Genomic DNA, 25315 nt, shown 5'->3' with positions numbered 1-25315 from the left:
TTTTTAGTTAAACTTTTAATATTAAAATCATTAAAATAATTTTTTAGAAATGAAAATATATAAACAATATTTACTTTCCAATAAAACTTTGTTATTATTATATTTTTAATTAATTGTTAAATCACATTACAAAAAAAATGTATAATTTTGTTAAAAAATGTATGCATCGTTGATGTCTAACTTTTTTGAAATAACTTCAAATATTGTCTTCTGATAAGATAATAGTACTTTTATTTTACAATACAATTACATTATATTCTAAAACAAATATTAACAATAACTGTTAGTATCTTTTAGTTACAATATAACATGTATGAAATTTTAATATAATATAAAAAGTTTCAAAATTATTTTAATTTCAAAAATGAATATAAAAAAAAAATAACTTTTTTAACTTAATTAAAATATTTAAAATTTTTAATATTTATAACGTTTACATTTGATGCAACGATGATGATTGCATATTTCTTTTGATAATGACAGTCTTTTTTTAAAAAAAATCTTTTTTTATAATAATTTTTAGAATTCATTTATAGATTCACATCAAAAATTTTAAAGCTAAATAATTTACTTTAAAATTCATTTGTTACCTAAAAGTAGGTTTTTAGTACTATTTTTTTAAACATTATAAAAATAACATTCTTATTATTATAACAAACAAAAAGTTAATAAATATCCTAAATCCTAAATATTTATAAGCGAGTATTGAATAGTTGAAATCATTTTCAATTTTTAAATGTTTAAAAAACTTTTCTAATAGAGAAAAACACGCTGATTACGAAAAACGTAATTATTTTTTTAAAAATTACTTCTTGATATGGAAAAAGATTCAAGAACGCAAAAATATAACTTTTTTATTTTTAATAATTTTAACATAAAATTTTGTATTAAGGTTAAAAATAACCACAAAAATTGTTCTTATAATAAAAAAATGAATAAATTAACATTTAAAACATTATTTGGTCATAAAAAAAAATTCAAACTACCATAACTTTCTTCATAATTGAAAATCTTCAAAATTGTAAAAAAGTATAAGCATTTTTAAATTCCATATTGAAATTCAGCGTCCTTGAAAACCTTAGATACACTTTCACCATATTTGGATTTCTATGAAGAAAAAAGTTATTTAAAAAAGTTTTTAAAAATAACATGTTAATGCTTAATTTTTATAAAAAAAAATTTTTATCATTATTATATTGTTTTTTTTTAATTATTCATTAAGTTAATCTTTTTAAAAAATGGTTTTACATAATTTTTGACTAAAAAATTATCCTTTAGTTACAATCTTTAACACAAGATTTACCAGAGCAGTCATTTTGACTGATCATGCAATTTTAATTCAAAATTACTACTAATTTAATAATTTGATTTTAAAAAATATGTTATCAATTTTGTAGCTATAAGTAGATAATACATTTTATAAACTTAATGTTATTTTATTTATATTAGTAAGAAATATAATTTTTGTTATTGACACTTATACCAGTACCAGTCATTTTGACTGTTTTTTGTAAAAATAGATTTATATAAATAGACGGTAAATCTAGTGTTAAATATCAGTAACCAATAAAATCATATTTCGTATTTTTTTATTAATATATTAATTATTTTTATTTTTTTTTACTTTTTTCTATTTTATTTTAATTGCTAATAAAAATATATTGTCGATAAATTTATAGAGCTAATTAGAAAAGCATTTTAAATTATTTTATATTTTTTAAAAATTTATATTAAGTATATTAAATAATATAATTATTAATAATATTCTATTTCTTTAACAGTTACATCCTCTTTGATATTTTCTTTAGAAAAAAGAAAAGATGTAATAATTTTTTTTTATGATAAAATAAATGTAAAACTAAATTATTTTTATTAGTTTATTTTTTACTTGATATTGAAACTAAATATTTAGCAATTTTGTAAAAAAATAAAAAAAAATAATCTAGATAATTTTTGAAACTATTTAATATTTAATTATGCGCTATAAAATAAAAAAATCAAATGGCGTTTTTTATATGTATCAAAAAAAAGTTATTTTATTAAAAATGGTTTATCTTTATTAAGAAATCTATCTATTTTATCTATAACAAAAATGCATATTTTAAAAAATTGATAAATTAAAAAAATTATAATTAACTAAAAGTGTATAAAAATAAAAAACGTCCATTATAAAAAATATCACTGTTTGGTGTTAAAAATTATTTTAAAAATTTTGTAATATTCTTTCTATTAAAATGAAAAGTTATTTTAATGTTTAACGCGTATTACCATTTGAAAGTGGTTCAAGACAATTATAAGCTTCAATGGTTTCAATTGATTGTCAAAAAAGAAATAGTTATTTGCATAGGTCACTTATTTTAAATATATAGATTATTTTTTTTTGTTTCCAAAAAACAAAAACAATTTTTAAAATTTAAAAATCTGTTTTGAGTGCAAAAAAACAAACTTATTAATGCAAAAAAGTAAGAGAAACTTAGCATTAATTGAAGTAAAGAAATCCTAGATAACTTAAAAAATTATGTTTTAACACCAACTGATTTTTTTAAGCTTATTCAAATATGGAAGATTCTAAATATGTCACCACATTACAAAATTTTAGAAACTTTAAAAGCTAATAAAATAGAAAACAAAAAAGTAATAGCAGACGTTGGATTCAAAGCCAAAGGGTTTAATATATGGGAGTAATATAACATTGAGAATGTTAAAAAAATACTGCAAAATGTCAAAAACATTAAAATTATAAAAAAAAGTTATAAAAACTTAAAATACAATGCTAAAAATTTTTTTTTTTATAAAAATTAAGCATGCAAACGTATTATTTTTTTAAACTTTTTTTATAAATAACTTTTTTCTCCATGGAAATACAAATATGGTGAAAGTGTATCTAGGAGTTATCAAGAACGTTGAATTCATTTTTAATATTTCCAAGATTGAAGGTTTTTAATTTTGATGATTTTCGGACAAAAATTTTTTTATATTAAAACATTTTTAAAATCTATGTATCTAGTTGAAAAAGATAATGAAAAATGAGGTATATAAAGTCATATTTTCATTGGTATATCAATTAAATACACTTAGAAAACTAAAAAAATTCACTTGTAAAAAAATAGCTCCAGCGTCTCGTACTACAGAGCTATGAGACTAAAATTTTACCTCAGGTTATACTTCACCTAAGTACATAATTTAAGCATAAAAAATTAGGACATTGCAAAAATGCTTGTCCTAAATTGCTCGAGTTTCTCAAGAAACATGTTTTAATAAAATTATAAAAATAATGTTTTGTTGCATAAATTTTAGATTTTTTAATAGATCACGAGAATCTCGGTATTTTAACAATATTTTGTTATTTATAAAACCGTTTGTTTGTAAGTATTTTAAATAAAAATATGGCAACCATATAATTTTTATTCTTTTATATATATTTTTCAACTATCTTCTTTTTCCTTTTTATTTACAATTTCTATTGTCATTATATCAGAAACAAATATTTTATTTTTGTATATGTTTATTTTTTGTTTATAACAGTCAGTTTTTCTTTTAAAAATACAATAAATTACGATAAAATTAAAAAAATATTTAATTATTAATTATAATCACATTTAAAAATTTGTATTTTATAGTTCTTTAAGAGATAATGTATTACAACCCACTTAAAATCAAACAATACTACATGTATACAAAGTCGTTAAAATATTTAAGAGAAAAGTTACAGATATTACTTTTATAAATCTTTTATTGATAAGAACTGTAAAATCAAAAATAAATTATCATAAATAATTTTGTTTAAAACGATTTAAACTGTAGTTAAGCTTATCTTAGATACTTAAAGTTTCATATATATATGCATTATTTGAATATTGATATTTACATAAAGTAATAGAGTAATTTTAATGATGATAAAAGTTTATCATAAATGATATAAAGTATAAAAGTAGTAAAGATAAGGCACTCTAATTTTTGTGTTAGGCATTTTTAAATAAAGTGCATTTTATTAAAACTAGTAGAGCTAAATAATAGACTCATACAATGAATAGACAATTTCTGTGGACGTATTTTATTGGCGTGCCTATATTAGCACTTAGTTCTTTTTTTATATTATTTCTTTTATTAAAAGGTTAGTTTTAGAAAAAAATTAGTCAAAAAAAAAACGTTTTAAACTTTAGATAATAAAAATAATATTTACAATGTGACTAAATTACCATTAAATAATTCTACTAAAACAACTAAAATATATAGTACAACTAAATATTTTAATACTCCTTTAATAACAAAATTTTCAAATCAAAGTAAGACTACAGTAAAAATTTCTAAAATATCATCAACAAAAAATTATAATACAATTGCTAAAAGTACAACAACAATAACTCCATGTCTTTCTGGAAGAGTAATAAAAAAATGTGAAAATGAACTTATTTTATCATTAGATAGTTCATCAGATATTTTAACACCACAACTATTTCAGAATCAAATAAATGCTATAAAAAATAATGTAATAAATTATTGGTATAATTTTACAAAAATTTCATTAACATGGTATAATGAACTTGCTTATACTTCTTCAACATTTGGAACAATTGAAACAGAAGATGAGTTTAAATATTTTTTAACACTTATACATCAAAATAAAGGATCAAATTTAAGTAGTTTAATAAAACAACTAAATAAAATTAACGTAGATAATTTTAAAAATATTTCAACAATAGTTTTTGTATCAAAAATTGAAGAATCAGATATTTTAAATGTTCTAAACGATGCTTTAATTTTAAAAAATAAAGGTTCACTTAGTTTTATTGTGTTAGAAAATATACCAAATATTTCATTTTTAAAACTTTTAAATCCGAATGAAATTTTAACATGGAATTTTTCACTTGATACCGCTTCAAAATTAAGCAAATTTATTAATAGTATTAGAAAGTGTAAAGATTTTTGTAAAAATTATATAAGTACATATACATCAAATTTAATAACTAAAATATTTTCAACAAGTAAGTTATCTTATAATTTAAAATAAAAAAACTTTTTAGCTAAACCAATTATAACTTCTACAAATATTTCTAAAATTTCAACATCAAATATAAAAACATCTACTAAAATTAAAAGTACATCTACTTTAAATTTAATTACATCTACAACTAGGTGGAGAATATCTCCGACAAACAATATTACTTTTACAACAACATCAAGTCTAGTAACAACGACACAATTTCAATGTCCTTTTGGAAAACCAATTCAAATATGTGATGGAAATATTGTTATGGTAATAGATTCTACAAATGATACTCTTACACCAAATTTATTTGAACGTCAGTTAGAAGTTATCAAAAATAATATTGAACCATTATGGAACGATTATAGCAAAATTGCTTTAGGATGGTACAATAAATTTCCAACAATTGATTTTAGTTATGGAACAATAAATAATAAAGAAGAATTTGACAAAATTCTTTATAGTATTCAGCAATATCGTGGATCAAGTTTAAGTAAATTACTATCTTCAATTAATAATCTTCCAGAACAAAAGAAAAAAATTACAATTTTTGTCTTTATTTCTGAAATATCTAATAATGAATTAATGAAATCAATACCATATGTTTCTTTATTGAAAAAAAAAGGAAATGTAAATTTTATAATCTTAGGAAATGTAGTTCCTATTCATATTCTTGAAACTTTAAAACCTACAGCTGTTTATAGTTGGGATTTTACTTGTACCAATGCAATTCAAATTGTAAAATTTGTAAATGCATCTATGAGTTGTACTACTGAATGTAGTAACGAATCTTTGAGTTATTTAAAAAATGTTGTAAAAAATGATTCTAGTTATTTAAATTTAAGTATGTTTTTTTTAAATTTATTTTAAAAATTAAACATTTTTTTTAGAAAAAAATAAGAATTTAAAAAAAAGTTATTATGTAAAGAATAAATGTCTAAACGGTATTTTGGTAAAGAATTGTTCAAATGATATTCTATTTATTCTTGATGCTTCAAATGATTTAATATCAAAATCAGAATTTATAAAAATGGTTTCAGCTGTCAAAGATCATTTTATAAGTTTATTTTATGATTATTCACGTATCGCATTATCATGGTACAATTCAAATTCATTAACTTATTTTCCATTTTCTACTATTAAAAGAAAATTCGACTTTGATCATGACATTTCGCTTATAAAACAACAACCTGGAAGAAATTTAAGAAGTCATCTTAAAGATATTATTTATAAATATTTACAAAACTATGGAAATAACAATAAAAATATTTCTATTTTTCTTTATATTTCTAATATTTCAAAAATTGATTTATTACAATCTATTGGTTATATTAATGATTTAAAAAATTTTGGATCAGTAAATATTATTGCTATGGGAAAGCATATAAATATGAATGATTTAAAATTATTAAATGGTTCTAAAATTTTTATGTGGGATTTTTCCTGGAAAAGCACTTTTTCAATGATTTCTTTTTTTAATGACATTGCACAATGCCGTTTTGTATGTCAAGAAAGTATAAAAAAAGACAATTTAAAATTTAAAGTTAATACATACACTACGACGTCATTGAAACCAAATATTTCAAAATTTTATTTAAATGAAAAAAATAATTGTAGTTCTGATATTTATTTTATTATAGATTCAACAAACGATGTATTAAACAAAGAATCTTTTAATATGCAAATTAGTCTTCTTCAAGATAATATTTCAACATTTATTGATAATTATAATACTGTTTCATTATCTTGGTACGACTATAACCCACATTTATTATTTCCAATATCAAAAATTTCTTCTAAACAAAATTTTATAAAAAATTTGCAAAAAATAAATCAAAAATCTGGTTCTAGACTATCAAAAATCTTAAAAGTAATAAGTAGTATGGCTTTAATAAATGACAGAAAAATATCTGTATATATTTTTGTTTCTAAAAATTCAACCACAGAATTTGATAAATCAATTGAATACATAAAAACTATGAAAAAATATGGAAATGTAAATTTTATTTGTCTTGGTTATCAAGTTCAAAAATTAGATTTAGCTCAATTGTTACCGTCGAATGTATTTGAATGGAATTTTAATAAATCACTAACAGAATCTTTAATAAATTTTTACATTAATTCTAAAACATGTGATACTGAATACATTTATTCATCAACAATATCTCCAATTACAGAAACTATTACAAGTCCAGATATTCAAAGAAATACAAAAAATATTTTAAGTACAACAATATCTTCCCTATGTATAAATGAAACACCTTTGACTATATGTGATAAAAATATTGTAATAGCTTTAGTGACATCAAAGAATTCATTACTATTAGAAGTTTTTAAAACTAAAATAAATACAATTATTAATAATATTTATTCTAACAGGATAAATTTAAAAAATGTAACATTATCACGGTACAATAAAGGAATAAAAGTAAAAGCTTTTGAAATATTTTCAAGTGAAAATTATTTTGATGAACTTTTAAAAAATATTACAAAATTTGATGATTGGAAAATGAATGAACTTTTTAATCTATTAAATTTAATACCTACATCAGAAAATATTTCAACTTTTATTTTTGTTTCTGAAGATAGATTTAATGAAATATTAGGATGTGATGAATATTTTAGTAGATTAAAAAATAAAGGATCATTAAATTTTATTTTAATAAACTTTAAAATCGAAAAAAAATATCTTAAACTTTTAAATAATACAAACATTTTTCAATGGAATATGAAGAATGAAAGTATATCAAAAATTGGTGAATTTTTCAAAAAATCATTAAACTGTATTAATGTTTGTGAAAGTTCGACAGTTTCATTAACAGATAATTATACTACATCAATTTTTAAAAGTACAAAGTCAAAATCAATTTTAACTTCTACATCATTATCAGTAGAAACTTCAACTACTCAAAAAAATATTATGACTTCTATTTATCCAAATTTAATTACAATAAAAAATTCAAATATAACTAGTACAACCTTAAGTAGTGAAATAAATATGTCTTCAACAATGTTAAATATTTCTAATGCTAGCACATTTGAAATGTCAAGTAAAAAATTTTCAACAACTTCAATCTCAATGACTATGATACCATTTACAAAGTGTGGAACAAATGTATTTTTTGTTTTAGATGGAAGAGGAGAAGTATCTAGCAGTCTTTTTGAAAAAGTAAGTTAAAATATTTTAAAATCTAAGTTTCTAAACTAAAAATATAATATATATGATATTAAAATTAGATTACAATATTTTATTACTTAAAAGAATAGTTAACTCTTTTTTTAATTTTTAACGTAAAATAGATTTTATTATTTTTGATGAAAAATATATTCTTAAAAAATTATTTAAAACGGTTTACATTATATAATAATAAAAAGTAGTTAATGTTGTTAAAAAATATTCAAATATTAATATTTCTTAATTATTTTAGCAAAAAAAAATTTTAGTTGATATTGCTCAGAAATTGAATATGATTCATAACAATGCAACTATAAATATCAACTATATTGATAACATGTTTAATATACTTTTTCCAATTCAACCAAAGTCATTTTCAACTATCATATCAACACCTGAAGAATGGAAATGTGCTTTAAGTTTTATATCAGAGAATAAAGAAATGTATAAAAAAAGTTGTAACAAGTCTTTGCTAGTACCATTTCAAAAATTATCAACTTCAAGTGGTCCGACAATAGATAAAGTTTTACAAAAATTTCAAAAAGAAATATCGTACTCCAAAAAAACTCATTATAATACAACGTTTAATCAAAATTCAATAATGATATTATTTACGTTAACTAAAGAACAAAAAGAAATTGATGATTCACTTGATTATGTTAATGATATTAAGTTAAACTACAAACAGTTTCATCTTGCAGTGGTAAAATTATCTTATAATGACACATTTAATTATTCAAAAATATCAAAAAATGTATTAGAATTTAGTTATTTAGATATTTTTAATTTTGTTAAAAACTTTAATTGTGACTAGTACATTTATTAATAATCTAATTTATACATGGAGAAATAAAAAACGCTTATTTTCAATTTTTTAAAATAACTTTTTATCAAAGGATCATTTTTATAAAAAGAAAAAAATAAATTCAAATTTTCAACTAATTAAAAAAATATCAAATATAAATTCCGCAAAGTAATAAAATATTTATTATGATTATGAATTATAAAATTGACCTCGTTAAAATTTATTTAAATAGATTCAAATAATAAATAAATACATTTAATAATAAATAATATTCTTTCTCTATCTTCTATCAATCTTAAAAATATTTTATATTTTTTTATCCATCATAATTAAAATTTTATATATAGATAAAGTCATCAAAGATTAATGAATCTTTAAAAAAATATATAAATAAAAGTTATAGAAAATAAATAAGATTAAGATTTATTTCTGGTGTAATTTGTAGAAGAGGATTTTTATAAGATTTTATTTTATAACGTCTTTAAAAATTATTTCTAAATATTAAATATTAAATTTTACAATTACAAAAATACTCACCCTCTATACTTTAGAGGAAACTTATACTCCCTAGATTACAATACAATAAATGAGACCTCAGAATGAGTTTTTAAATCTCAACCCTAACATAAATAAATTAGTAATAAATCTTAGACGTGGCACGTAATTAAATAAAATTATTAAAAACACTTTTTTACACAGTTAACAGTCTTTTAAATAGATAAAAAATGATGACCAAACCGTCACGCTATGATTACAATTTTACTTTATAATGAATTAAGATAGAATTTTAATTTCTATTAATTTTTAAACTACGTTAAAAATTATTGTTTTTGTATTTTACTAAGAAGGGAGACAAAAAAGAATTTTTTATTATATAAATTTATCGTTATTGAAAACTTTTTTACAATATAAATAACTTTTTACAACTTAAAAAATATAATTTTTTTTATATTTAGTTTAACGTTTTAAGAAACTTTTTTTATCACATCGTAAAATTATAATAACAGTGATATGACTAAATTAATTCAGAAGTTGGAAAAGATTCTTATTATTATCATTTTCAAATTTGGAACATTTTTGATCACAAATTTTATTATTATTATTATTTAAACTTTTAAACATATATTTATTTGTTTTTTAAATAGGTCCAAACATTAAAAAATTAATATCTGGATTCAATGGCATAATAAGATTTCAAAATTGATACAGAAGTTAAAAAAGACTCTTATTTTTATCATTTTAAATTTTTTAACATTTTTGATCACAAGTTTTTGAGTTATTAATATTTAAACTTTTAAAGATTCATTTATTTGTCTTTTAAATAGGTCCAAGCATAAAAAATTTACACACAAAAAAAACGCTCATTTTTGATCATCTTAGATCATTCTAGTACATGCAAAATGAGATCGAAAAAATTATTCAAATTTTTTACTAATTAACAAAATGTACAACAATAAATTTCGCAAAGCGATGAAGAAAATTGTACACTTTATTCTTTTTGAAATATATAATACTTTCTTTGAGTAATATTTTTTTTTTGTTAGCATATGGTAAAAAAAAATATTTTATATATTAAAATTTTTATTAAAACAAATTTGTATAACTTTTATAATTAGACAATTTAATATATAAAATATAGTATTACTTAAAGTTAAGAAGATATAACTAAAATACATAAAATAATATTTATTTGGTTTCATAAACTTTTATATACGTTTAATAATCATTTGAAGTATGATTTCTAATCTTACTCCCAGTAAAACATTATTTTAAGTAAGGTTAATTTATAGTATAATTATTTTTAAAGAATAATAGAAACAAAAATTTTTGATTTTGTGTAATTAATTAAATAGTTAATTATAATAATTTTAGAAAAACTTAAATAGAATTATTTAACTATTTTATTAAAATTGCTAAAAAATAATAAAAACTTTTATTTAATACTTGAAAAATATAACACCCTTTTTTATATTTCCATATAGAAAAGCTTCGCATCGTTTAACGCAAAAGACACATTTTAACAGACGAATTTTTGAATTCCAAATTTGAATATTCATAAAATAACGAGAACTGACAATGATTTTTTGCATGTACTAGATTGATCTAAGAGGATAAAAAATGAGCGTTTTTTTTTGTGTTTTAATAATAATTATCTAAAAGATATTAAAATTAGAAAGTAAATTTTTTTGCTAGCCAGAATAAACTGCTTGATGAAATTTTTTAATAGATAAATTATTGACCATTGAAAATTCAAATAATTTTTAATTTGGTTTATACAACTTGCAACGACAATACTGCCATTGTTTTTAAAGCCACATTTTTTAATAATTTTTTGATGTGTTAAATGAAAACAATGGAAAACCGTTGATAGAGATATTGTTTTTGAAAATTAATGAAATAAAAATAGGCAACAAAAGCATATTAAAATTTATTGTATTGATACAATTTGAATCATACAAAAAATCAAAAGAATGAAAAAAAAACTTTTTTTTGTTTTTATGCTGGAAACAAAATGAACAAAATATTTCTTAAGATTAAAAACTTTTTTTTGTACTCGGCTCTATCAAACATATTGATTTCTAGAAGGCATAAACAAAGGTCAAAAAATAGAGTAGAATCAAGCATGAAATTGCAAATCACAGTGCTAATTTTTTTAATCTAATTTCAAAAATACATATTTACTTTGAGAACAAACTTAAAATAGATAAAACTTGTTTATTATATCCAGACACCAAACAAACAAAGAAATAGATGAAAATCTATATTAACTTGTCTACATAAGGCAAATAGTACAAATATATAAATGTTTTTATTCTCTGACCCGTGAAAGTTACTTATAAATAAAAAAAATTTACTTTCTTTTTTGCTTTTAGATAATTAAAGAAACTATACCAAATCAATATTGTTTTTAAAAAAAACAAATCTTTTAATTTAAAATTTTTTAAAATTTGAAATAAAAATATAAAAAAACAATAAATGTTATATTTGATTTAATAAAAATAAATTAATAATTAATATTTTATTTTGCAAAATTCTTCCAATACGAGAAACTACACTTAAATTAAACCAGAAAAATATTTTAAAAAATAATTAATAATATTTTATACACAAAATTAAAAAACTTTATAAAGTTTAGAAAAAAGTGTGAAGAATAACCTTAATAATAATAAAAGTTAACTAGAATATTTAAATTACAATTATTATAAATTTAATACATTCAAAATGACTTTATATTTCAGCTTAAGCTTTGCTTAAAGTGTTAAAATATTTTTTAAAACAAACATAAAATTACCAGATTAAAAAATTGTAAATTTAAATAAAATTAACTTAGATATCTTTTAAACATCACAAATTATAGAAATTACACAAAATTTTATATGATATATATGTTAATAAAAATACTGGTATGCTACAATTTTGTTCTTTTATAAAAACGAAAACTTTTTTTTTACTTCAACAATATTTTTAAAATTGAAAATTTTATATTATTATATACATATTAAATTTTTCTCAAATATGAAAAGTATGCTATGTTTGGTAGTTAAATTTTTCTACTAGTAATATTATTAATACTTTTTAATATATTATAGATAATAGTTTATCTTTTTAGACCACCTTATCAGAAAAATAAATACATTATATGTACTTCTTAACAACATTTATTAATAAATATTTTTCAAAATAAAATTTAATTTAAAGATTAATTATAAAAAAAAATATAATTTAAAAATATTTTTTTATAATAATATTAATAATTAAAATATTTTAAAATAATATTATAATAAAAACAATTAATACAAATTTTAGTAATAAATCTTTTATATTTAATCAGTTATGAATTATTTTAATGACATAAATACATCTACATTAAATACATACACATAAAGTAAAGATAAGAAAAAGTATCATAAAATATATGAACTTCTTCTTTGATATGATAATAATTATAATATTTTCAATGATATGGCTATTACTTTTTATGAAGAATAAACATATTGAAATATTCTTTAATGTATATTATTATTGTTTGATAAGAATAAATTAAAACATTATAATACTCTTATTTTTTTTTTAAATGAAATTATTTTGTTATCCTGTTAATTATTAAGACTTTTAATTACATATATTTAAATTATTTTTAATAGTAACATATTTATTTTAATATTATCTATTTTATGATATATTTTTTAATTAATAAATTAAAATTATTTATATTGATCAAAATTTAAAATTAATTATTTTTTAGTTTTTATTAAAAAAAAAATTATGGGAAGATTAAAAAATGTATCTCTAATAGTAATGTTATTATTTTTTTTATACTTTTATACTATAAATTTATCTGTTAATGCTAAAATATATGAAAATAATTTAATTCAACAAATTTGTTCTAATAAAAATTATCAAACATGTATGATAGATGAAGAAAATAATGAAATAACAAGTGAAATGGAGTTTCAAGCAAAATTAGAAAAAATTTTTGAAAAAGAATCTAAAGAAGATTTTGCTTATTCAGAAAAAATTAGAAAAAAAAGACAATTAGCTAGAGAAAATTTTCAAACATATGTTAAAAATATGGAAAAAGCTGATTATGATGTTAGATATGATGAAGGATGGCAATCAATTTTATATCCATTTGGAAAATGGACATTAGATAATGAATTAATGGGTCAAGCAGGAAGAGAAACTCAAACAAATCTTGGATTTGATTGTCCATATTTTGGATATCGTTTTAATTATACTTTTGTTTATCCAATGGGTTTTGTTTCATTTGCTCAACCATCTTTTCAATTACCACCATTTACTTTTCCTAATCCTGAATGGCCAAAAGAAAGAGATCATTCATTTATAGCACCTTTTTATGCTGATGCTGCATTTCAAAGAATAGGAAATGTTAAAATATCTAATGTATTTTTTAGATCTGTTCATAGACCAAGACTTGATGATGATGAATTTTTTAATCCTTATAATCCACAAAGTATAAGTTCTAGTGGAAATAATATTAATTATAATTCTCAACAACAAATAAATAATCAACAAACTAATATAAATTATAATACAAATACATTTGGTAAAAAAAGAAAAAAAAGGCAAATGCCTGGTAGAATAAATCAACCAGGAATGGTAATAGATCCATATCTTTTAGATAACATAACTAGAGATGTTCAAGAAGGTTATACAGGAGCAAATGGTTGGAGAGCAGAACATGCATTTATTGTAACATGGTATCGTATGGCATATGGTGGAGCTCCAAGAGCTTTAGATGTATCTCAATTTGATTATGTTAAAGATTGGCAAAATACTTTTCAACTTGTTATTGCTACAGATGAAATAAGAACTTTTGCTATTTTTAATTATGCCCGTCTTAACTGGACTTCAAGTACTGATGCTGGTGGTTTAAATGGTTTTGGTGGTAAACAACCTGCTATGGTTGGTTTTAATGGTGGTAATGGTACTGGATGGTAAGTTATTAATATATTATTAAAAATATAATATTTATTTAATAATTTTTATATTTAAAATATTATATATTTTTTTAAACATAGTTGTATATAACTAATAATATTAATATTTAAATTTTTATTATATTTTATTAAATTAACATTGTTAATTAATAATAATTTATCATTTTTTTAAATTATTTTTTTGTTTTAAATAATAATAGTTTTTTTTTTTAAGGTATCCATTACCATATTCTGGTGAAGGACGTGTATGGAAATTAGGATATTTTTCTAATGGTGTAACACCAGGACGTTGGATTCATAGAATTGATGAAGTAATAATTCCTGGTGGATGTTCAAATGCTTCAACAGGTGGAGTTTTAACAGCTCCACCATGGGGACCAATGCAAGGTGGTATAGCAGTCAATATTTCAGGTCCATGTTTAAGAGAAAAAGATTCTGTTAAAATGTCTTTTGAATCATGGGTTGTTGACTGTAAAAGAATATCAGTTGCTAGAGCTCGATGTATAATGCCAATATTTCATAAAACAGGTCTTGTTATTGTTAGAATGAGTCGTGATGGTGGAGCTAGTTTTCCATTTACTGGTAAATTTTATGTTATGTCACCACATCGTTCTCCACCACAAGTTAAATTAAAAGATGATGTTGAAAAAAGTATTAATAGATGGAATCAACCTTATGCTGATCAATTATCAATGGCATGGCAATATCTTAATCTTACTTGGAGCACTAGTGCTCGAATAGATATATCATTATGGGGATATTGGGAAGATGCTGATAGAAGTCATTTTGAAAAAGTTGATATTATAGCAAAAAGTATTGGTAATACAGGATCATATACATTTAAACCAACACAATTATCAAGAACTAATATGTTATATGGTGCATCAGATAAATTTCATTTTGGTTTTGTTCAAGTAGCATTATCTGATATAGAAGATGGTGTTTTATGGAGTGGTATAACACCATTTCCTTGGTATTATCGACCAATATGGGAACAAGCATTAGGAGCTAATTGGGCAACAACTCTTTGTATTGATTGGTTTGAATATGATGGTAAAAGAAGAAATTTTATTGCTGATCTTACTCAAGGAAATTATATTTGTCCATGTATTTTATCACAAGCATTACTTGATTTAGGAAGATTTATGCCTGATATGACATGTGATATGGATGGTGATACTAGTTGTCCTTATAATAAAGGTGCACAACATTGTATACAAAGTGTTAGTCCAACATGGACAGGTGCTGCACAAGTATGTTGTTATGATTTTGAAGGATATCTTATGTTTACAGATGATTGGGAACCTGATGGTGATTATACAACATATTTTCAACCAGGAACACCATCTCGTGCACATCCATTTGGAGCATATCCATATAAAAATCCACCATTTATACCTAGTTTAAGTCATTATCAAAATGATATACTTCCATATCAAATGTGTTGTCATTATGCTCAACATTGTGAATTTTATTATTGGAGAAGAATGACAAATGGATGCCAAGATTATAAACCACCAGTAGCTGGTTATATTTATGGAGAACCACATATTGTAACATATGATGGATTAAAATATACATTTCCTGGAAAAGGATATTATGTTTTAACTATGTCTGAAAATCCAATTCATAAATTAATGGTTCAGGTACGTCTTGAACAACCTGATGAAACATTATGGCATTCAAATGTTAATGCTACTGTTGTTACTGGTGTAGCTATTCAAGAAAATTCAAGTAGTATTGTACAAATTTTTGCACGTAAACCAATGCGTCGTTGGAGATATCGAACAGATGTTTATGTTGATGGTGTAAGAAGATTTTTTGATCAACCACAATGGAAATTTCAGCAATTTAATGGTATTAATTTAAGAAGTCCTCTTCTTAATATGGATATGTCTGAAATAGTAGTTATGTTAAATTCTGGTGCTGGTGTTAAAGTATCTGAAAGTAATGGAATGTTAGATGTAATGGTATTTTTACCACCATCATATAATTCAACTTGTAAAAGTGGACAAAATCCAGGAACAATAACAAATACAAATAATCAAGAACAATGTTATACAACAATGGGATTATTAGGTACATATAATAAAGATTCTTCAGATGATTTAATGACAATAACTGGAACAACAATGAGAGCAACAGGAGATACATATACACAATCAACAACACAACAAATATATGAACAATTTGGTCAAAAATGGATTATTGATGGTAGTAATGATCGTATAGGAACACCACTTTTTCAAGATGCTTTTAAACCAATTTATAATCCTTCTTTATTTGCTTCATCTGATTATATTCCAACATTTTGGCCACAAACTATATCTATTAATGCTTCAAGAGTATTTACTATGGATCAAGTTAAAGTTACTTGTATGGAAGTTAAACCATGTGAATATGATTATATGTTAACTGGTAATAGAGAAATTGCTACAACAACACTTCAAAAACATAAATCATTTATAGGTCTTCAAAAAAAAGGTTCAAAATTACTTAAATCATGTGGACCTTTAATGAAAGGACAAGGTGTTATAAAAACACCTCCAGCTGCTAATTATTTAGAAGGTGATACAGTAACATTTTCATGTAAACCAAATTATTATGCTCATGGTGATTTAGTAAGAACATGTAGAAATACATCAATATGGTCAGAAGGATATTGGGTATGGTGTAGAAATAGAAATTTAGAAATTGGTTTAAAATGGATGACAGCTTTATTAAGTATTTTTGGATTTTTATTATTATTTACAATAATATTTTGTATATTATGGAGTAAAAGAAAAGAAAAAGAAAAGAATTCTATAGAAAAGGGTAAAAATATTAAAGCTATAAAAAAAAGAATAGTTACATTAGATAATGATAGTCCAAAAAAATCATTATTAAGTAGAGAAGATACAAATAATTTTAGTATTTCTAATGATAATATAAATAATGGTATTGTAAAACAATTACAACCATCAAAAGGTTTTGGTTCTGGTTTAGCATTTTCACCATATTCTTCAAAATTACCTTACAATGATAGTAATTTTAATAATAAACAACGTTTTGTAAGTTGATTTTATAATACTAAATTTAAATTAATATTTTTAGAATGCACCACCTAGTGTTAATGAATCAGTAAGAGGTTTTGGTACTGGAAGTGCTTTTAATCAACCAATACAACAAAAAACGTCAAAACAACAGTTTTCTTCAACACCACCAATATCAAATTATAACACAAATAAAAATACAAATATATTTGGATCTTCTGCTATCTAATTTAAGTCAAAATATAAAAGATCTTCCTAATTTTTATATATTTACGCAATTTACTTTTTATGTTTTAAAAAAAATTAAATAATAAATAATTTTTTTCGTTGTTGTTTTAATAATTTAAAAAAAATAAATAAATAATAACATTAAAAAGTTTTTTTTTAACTTACAATTTTAATTATTTTATAAATATATCAGGCTGTCCAAAATGAAATGCATCTTTTTTTAGAACATTTTCAAACACGCATAACTCAGTGGAAAATTAATATTTTTTCTTCTAATAACATTCATTAGATTTACCACATTTTTATTATCGTATAATTAGCTTTTTAAACGTTTAGAATAAAAACTTTAAAAACTAGAGGTAATAAAATCTTCAAAGACAGATTCTAAAAACCAATAGTTTTTGAAGAATTTCTTCTTCAAGAATAAATTAAATTTTTAGAAAAATGAGGCTATGTTTGTGCAAGGTTAGAGATATATGGAGGGTAAAAGAGAGATTCACAATTTGTCTTCTTCAGTTTTTGGAGAATGGTTTTTGAAATTTATAGATGAGACTTTGCTCGTAAAATTATTTTAACTGTTAATTTATGCTAAAAAAAGATGTTTCCTAAGAATATTTTTTTTAATTTTTGATAATTATGTACAAATGAATTCAATACTCTTAGTTTCAACAGGTTTTACTAAGTTTCATAAATCTTAAGTGCACAATTTTTTCAAAAAACTACCAAAATGCTACCATATTCTTGTTTTTGAGCTTACTGTAATTTATGGCTAACTTTTTATGAAAAGAATTATTCAAATTAAATTTTTTTTGCTGCATAGAATCCAATTATTAGTATAGATAATGTTTCATTTAAAAAATGAATCATTCTTTCCTTAAAAAGTTGATAAAACAGACTTCAAAACGATGAAGTGCTTGTTTTATGTTCAACATTGGCGGTAAACGTTTGATCTATATTTTTGAGCATTTAATTAGCTACAAATGTTTAGAAACTTTAGATCTTGTAAATAATTAAACTTCAGATACTTTTCTAAACATTTGTTTAAAAAAAGCTTAAAAATCGTGCTTTAAGACGTTTTTATTGAAAAATGAAATTATTCTTCCTACTGCGCGTTCTGAAGCTTCTTATTTCACGCGCTGAATCTTTTTAAATTTTTTTTAAATAAAAGCAATAAAAAGATTCACCTCTAAAAGATTATTAAAAAAATTTTTTTTATTTTGCAACATTTACTTCATTTTAACCTCAAAAAAAACTTTTGTGAAATCTGCGCATAAAAGACATTGTAAATAAATTAAAGTAAGAAACAGTTAACTTCCTATTTCGGCATAATACATATGTCATTTTTTAGAGAAGATTCATAGGAATCTGATAAAATGCTTAGCTTTATTAAAACATAGCTAGTTATTAAAATATTCCAGCTAAAAAATCGCACAATGACAAAACATGCATTTCATATGATACAATCTAATATTTTATATATTTAAATTTTATCTTTATTTAAATTATTATTTTTATTTAATAAATATTTTTTCATTTGTTTACATCTCCTCCATTCAATCAATTATAATCAAGTTTTTGACATGGCGTTTTATAGGCCTTCTTTTGGCTCCCTCAACTTTCAAGTAAACATATAGTGATTTTTTTTCAGTTATTACATATGCTTGTGAAGGTTCAAATTTGATTTGGTTTCTGGCAGCTTCCTTCATTTTGACTGTCATTCCCACTTTTAAACCTTCCTCTCTGTCTGCAGGAGTTTCTTGCAGTGCTTTCAGTATCTCATAAGACACACGGCGAGCTTTATCTATTTCATTTTGCCTCTCCAGTGAATAGTTGTATTTCTTTAACTCTTTGCCTTTTGCTGCAAATGGTAATCTTGGAATATAAACTAAAAACAACTTAGCTGGTTTCTTCTTCAATACTGTGTGGTATGATATATTATTATTTAAACATACCATTGTAGTCAAATTGTCCCATAATGATTCATTCATTTGAAGCGCCATTGCTTTGAAACTTCTTTCAATTGTTCTGAATGTTCTCTTAATCAGTGCCTGACTTTCATGATGGTGTGAACACCCAAAGTTTATTAAAGTTCCCTTGTATAATAGACTCTCAAATGATTTCGCTCTGTCACTTGTAAAAATTCTAGAAATTCCAAACACTCCAAACACTCTCTCCGTTAGTTTTCTGTAAATTTCTTCGGTACTCTTAGTTCTTAAGTTTATTAAAAAAAGATATCTTGTAGCCCGGTCAATTAATTCTAATACATGTTGATAATCATTCATACTCCCTTTCACTAGACCTAGTAAATCCATTTGTAATTCATTCATTGCTTCTAGACTCAACTTTTTATGTCTACTCAAATTTTTCTCCTTGTTCTTGCGTTTTTTTTTTAGTTTGGCACATATCTCACATTCTTCTAGGTACTTCCTATAAATTTTTCTCATTTCCTTACGAGATATTAATTCTTTGTTTATCATTATGAAACTTCTTTCATAACTAGGATGACCTAATTGATCATAATATTTTTGAAACACTTTCAATACTTCTTTTGTAATCTCTTTTATCATCTTAGATACTACTACCTCTTTTGCCATATTTGTAGACTTACGTGTTATCTAAATATTTTAGATACGGATTATGTAAACAGTTATTTGATTCTTTGTTTAGCATATCAAGAAAGTTTTTCTGCCCACTTTCTACAATTTCATATTCGTCATCTTTTTTAGACTTTGGAATAACCCAATTTACATCTGTTGTATTTACTTTTTGCAGAACTTGTAATATTACCAGATTCGGAAAACTCAGAAAATGTAGATACTGAAGCTGATCTTCTGCAAGTAGTGTTGAAGTTTTCAACTGTCAGTATACTTTTAAGGGACGCAACTGCAGAAGAAGTACTGTATAAGATAGAGAAGGACAATCCACCGCTTCTATTAAGTCTACCAATATCTTGAAAATATGTTGAGATATTAGTTGGTAATCCGTGATGTAAAAAAACACAACAGGTTTTTAAGTCCACACCTACCAGATTCCCAGCGGTTGTCTCTGTTGAAATGTTGTCCATATTTTCTTTGTCGTGTAATGTTTTCCATAATTTTGTGGTCTGAATTATTCTGTCCTCTGTTGGCATTTGTAGACTCTTGTATGTTGTGCGAGATAATGCATCAACTAACTCATTCTTAGTTCCCTTTCGGTAAAGAATTCTCATTCCTCTTCTTGCTATTTCTTCCATTAACATTTCAATTTCTAAATTCTGACTTGGTTTCTTGCAAGTGGTCAATAATTTATGGTCGCTGTAAATAATGACTTCATTCCCTGCAATAGTTTTCGAAAAATGTAGGATTTCTTGTTGAATCGCCTTGGTTTCAATAACTACAGCTGATAATGGTTTGACACGTTTTGATAGTATTTTGCTGAAAAAAACTATTGATACATATGAGTCCACCTCATTATTCATTTGTTGTACCAATGCCGCCGTAACCTTTTCTTGTGATGCATCTGTAAATAATATTAATGGTTTAGAATCATCTATTCTATATGTTTTCATAGCTTTGCATACTGCATTCTTAGCTTTTTGGAAACTTTCATCTAATTTTCTCGTCCATGTAAATTTTTCACGATTATTTTCTACAACATGAAGATCTTTTAAGTGAATTGATAATGCTGGTATGTGTGACTTGAAATAAGTTACTCCACCAGTGAAACGTCGTACTGCTTACCAAGAATTTGGTGTTTTATACTCTCTCCAAGCCTTAATAGCATCCTTCTTAGGTCTAGAACCTACTGCATCTAAATGATGACCTAAAACTAATACTTTTTTCAGTGCGAATTTGAATTTATCATGATTAGCTTTAACTCTCATGTTTTCCATGTTTGATAATAATTTTCCGACCTCTATGGCATGTTCTTCTAAAGATGAATCTGTTGATATTAACAAATCATCTATATAACCAGATGCACTTTTATTTTCTATCAAGAAATCAGTGACTCTCTGGGCGTAAAATGAAGCATTTTTTGTCTCAAAAGGGAGACGCTGAAACATCATTACGCTCTTTTTCATATCCTTAAAAGATAAATATAGCATATCATCATCTTGAATTTTAAGTTGTAGAAAATATTGAGCACAATCTATTACTGTATACCATTTATGACTTTTGTGTCTCTGCAAAATTCCATCTATAGCCGAAATTAGATATTTAAATCTACAGGTAATTTCATTAATAGGACGTGCATCCAGACAAACTCTTATGCCTTTTTTTTCAACCGTTGAAAGTTTTGGTACAGCAATCAGATTCAATACTGAATGTGGTCATAAACAAGGTGCAATTATATCTTGTTTTTTCCAAGTTTCTATTTGTTCTTGAACAGCTTCTTTCATTTCAGGTTTTACTGAAAATAAAAAATGTTTTAGCACTTCCTGTTTACTAAATTGAAATTTTGGTATTTCAATAGTGCAAGGTTCTTTATTTTCTCCAAATACCATTGGATGTGTGGCGATTAGCAACTCCTTGAGTTTCTTTCTGTCATCCATCAGTTTTCAATTTTCCCAATCTTTATGCTTGATTCCGTGATATATATTATACAATCTATTGACATTTTATTTTGGCCATGATGTACTGTTACTCTCTTCATATCTAAAAAATCACTACCTTAAGTTATTCCATAGCGTTCATCTTTTCTTCTTGTGGTTTCGACACAAACTCATAACTCTACTTCAAATTCTACTTGAATTAGCAATATTTTTATCTTATAACATTTCTTTAATGTTCCTTCTACGTTTCCTGCTAGTCTTATTTTCACTTTATCTAATTCATCAATATTCCATCCCATGGTTTCTGCCATGTTGTAAGTAATAGGAGTTTTATTAACTCCTTCATCAATTAAAGCTAAGCTTGATTTATACTTACTTTAAGAATCATTCATGTACTTGATTAATGTTGGAAGTGTTACATCTTCACCAAGATCTTTCATTTCACTTTTATTCAAAAAAATCAGCTTTAACCGTTTATCTAAATTCATAGGCTCCACGTACTCCAGTTTTGGACCTGTCTTAGCTTTCTTGATTTCACATACTTTTGATTGTATGAAAGGTTCTGTTTTTCCTTTCTTAGGACATTCAAATCTCATGTGTCCATTTTCACCACAGTCAAAACATACAAGAGGTTTCTTGATTCTAGTTCTATCATTCTGCTGCTTCTCAAAGTGACCTTCTAGACGGTTATGATTTACATTATTCTTCTTTCTCAAGTTTTTGCGTTTTTTTTTAAATGATCCTAAGTTGTTACAAATGCCGAAATTAATTCTGAAGACGATCTCTATTCTTGACTTGTTGTCTTGTTCCATAATGAGTCCTATTCTTCCACTTCTCTTTATATTCTTTTACATTGCGTTTCTATAATTGCTTCTTCAGAAGCATTTAGTTGTGTTTTTCTAATCAGCTCTGCAAATTCTTTCTGTTGATCTCCAAATTTCGGTGACATCGGCTCTACTTTAAAGTTCTTCAGTCTTGACTTTATTGTTGATCTGACTAGTTGTCTGTCATAGCGATTCCTAAGAAATTCACATATTTTCTTGTTTGTTATTTCTGGTTTTTTCTTTATCTTCTTTTTGATATTGGCCACAATTTCATCTCCAACCAACGTTATTAGTATCAGTGCTTTCTCCTTTTCCACTGTCTTTTGAAGAATCATGGCTCTTCCCAGCCGATTCAGCCAAGGCCTAATATCTCAGGCAGTGTTCTCAAACATTTTTACTTTTCCTATATAATCTGGCATTTCTCTAGTTATTTCTATCACTTCCAAATTTGTTTCTACTTCTTTTTTCGTTACTTCCACGTCTATTATATTAGGTCATTCGAAAAGTTTTGAGTCTAAGACATTAGTCATTAAAAAATAAAACCATTATATAGTCTATCTTAAAGAAAAACTTTTTTTTATCACTATAAAAAAAAACCTAACTGATAAGACAATTTTTTTTATCAGTTATTGATATTTAAAACCATTGGATTTTGAAATATTTTCTACCATGAACAATGCGCGTGCTCATACGTTTTTTAGCTTTATTATCAAAAATCTCAAGTTTAAGCTACGAATTATTGTTACATCCACTCTATTTTCCAGATTTAGCTTCATCTGACTTTTATTTGTTTTCTAGATTCGAAAAAGTTTTAAGTGGAAAGCGATTTTCATCAATTGAAGAGCTTCAAAAGATGTAGATAGCTATTTGAAGGTCTTGAAGAAAATTACTTCAAAGAGGTTATAGAAGCTATGGAATCTAGATAAAAAAAAAAAGCATTAAGCTTGAGGAGGGTAATGTCGAATAATGGCGGTATTATTAGAAAAAAATATTAACTACATTATAGTGAGGCTCAAAACTTTTTAAATGACCTAATATTACCTTTTTCAATATTCAAATTTTCTTTTCTAATTGTCGTTCTAAGTCCCAATTTCTTCTTCACAGTTACAATTCTTCTTCTATCGCTTAAATTGGCAAATTGAACTAGTTCTTCTAAGAATTCTTTTCCTAAATCTTCGTATTCTACTGTTGTTTCAAGTCCTTCCAGTACATCTTCAACAATTTTTTTAATTTCTTGTCTTTGTACTGTGCTTGAAAAATTCGGCATACAACTACTTTAAATTCCTTATTACTTTTCTTGATTTATCTCGTTTTCCAGTAATGAGACTTATTTTTCAAGAAAAATAATAAATTTTTATTATGTGGTGTCCCACCAATTTTCAAATACCATTATATATATTTTATATATAATTAAATTTTTATCATTATTTAATTTATTATTTTTACTTAAATAAACAAATTTTCATTTGTTTAAAAGCTTATCAAACAAATGGAAATAAACTTAACAATATGATATTTTAAAAACACTTTGTAAAAAATAAAATTAGACATGTTAAATAAATAAAATAATAAAAACAAGGATAATAAAAAAAAAAATATAATTTTTTTACAAATATAAATATCAAAAACTTTTTTTTTATTTAAAAAATATATGCAAAGTATATATGGATTGCACATTTTAAATACATAATAAAATTATTAACTTTATTAGTATTTATAGATATTGAAATTAAAATAGTTTGGCATCAATGATTTCGTCCTGTTATGGGATGATGTAGAGTTATATAAATTTACTAATTAGATTAATAATAATAATAAAACACAAAATTTTATGTAAATAATTTATTAGGCAAAAAATCAATGTAATAATATTTCGATTAATCAAGATTAAAATAGACATGTTTTCAAGTTTGCGATTTAAAAAATAAAGATAAATATAAGACTAACTTATCTTATACATCTTCCTTCTATTTATAATGCAATCTTGAATCCTCCTTTTTTAATGCACAAATTCTAGTGGAATTATTAATTTTTAAATGTTTCTAATTAATAAAAAACAGTTTTTAAAAAATTATTTCAATCATTAAAATATTAATGATGAAGTTTTTATAAATGTTATAAATTAATTGATAAATATTAATAACATAAAAATAATAATATTATTTTAATTTTTTTTAAAAAAAGTAAAAAATTTAAATACTTATTTTTTATCAATAGTAAAATATTTATTATATATTATTGGGGCTATGCCTTTAAAATTTTATTTTAATT

General features: G+C 23.2%; 4 protein-coding genes across 4 annotated transcripts; 2 read left to right on the top strand and 2 right to left on the bottom strand.

Annotated features, from left to right (window-relative positions):
* Nucleotides 1-4026: 4026 nt before the first annotated feature.
* SRAE_0000046500 (von Willebrand factor, type A domain-containing protein) lies at nucleotides 4027-8976 on the top strand (the record flags this gene model as incomplete). Its single annotated transcript, XM_024646358.1, has 5 exons — nucleotides 4027-4114; nucleotides 4164-4985; nucleotides 5025-5831; nucleotides 5878-8156; nucleotides 8416-8976. The coding sequence occupies 5 exons, from the start codon at nucleotides 4027-4029 to the stop codon at nucleotides 8974-8976; spliced, it is 4557 nt and encodes a 1518-aa protein (XP_024500548.1).
* Nucleotides 8977-13377: 4401 nt separating this feature from the next.
* SRAE_0000046400 (Protein mesh) lies at nucleotides 13378-17690 on the top strand (the record flags this gene model as incomplete). Its single annotated transcript, XM_024646357.1, has 3 exons — nucleotides 13378-14426; nucleotides 14644-17479; nucleotides 17523-17690. 3 exons carry the CDS (start codon nucleotides 13378-13380, stop codon nucleotides 17688-17690), a joined length of 4053 nt encoding a protein of 1350 aa, XP_024500547.1.
* A 1552-nt stretch (nucleotides 17691-19242) lies between these two features.
* SRAE_0000046300 (Reverse transcriptase domain and Integrase,catalytic core domain and Ribonuclease H-like domain-containing protein) lies at nucleotides 19243-22220 on the bottom strand (the record flags this gene model as incomplete). The annotated part of the gene is made up of 4 exons (XM_024646356.1): nucleotides 19243-20304; nucleotides 20418-21285; nucleotides 21430-21988; nucleotides 22115-22220. 4 exons carry the CDS (start codon nucleotides 22218-22220, stop codon nucleotides 19243-19245), a joined length of 2595 nt encoding a protein of 864 aa, XP_024500546.1.
* A 377-nt stretch (nucleotides 22221-22597) lies between these two features.
* SRAE_0000046200 (Zinc finger, CCHC-type domain-containing protein) lies at nucleotides 22598-24311 on the bottom strand (the record flags this gene model as incomplete). Its single annotated transcript, XM_024646355.1, has 2 exons — nucleotides 22598-22962; nucleotides 24086-24311. 2 exons carry the CDS (start codon nucleotides 24309-24311, stop codon nucleotides 22598-22600), a joined length of 591 nt encoding a protein of 196 aa, XP_024500545.1.
* Nucleotides 24312-25315: the final 1004 nt, after the last annotated feature.

This window comes from Strongyloides ratti, scaffold srae_scaffold0000003, assembly GCF_001040885.1.
Source record: "Strongyloides ratti genome assembly S_ratti_ED321, scaffold srae_scaffold0000003".
NCBI lineage: Eukaryota > Metazoa > Nematoda > Chromadorea > Rhabditida > Strongyloididae > Strongyloides > Strongyloides ratti.
The sequence above is the reverse complement of the archived record's forward strand: the minus strand, read 5'-3'. Positions and strand labels throughout refer to the sequence as shown.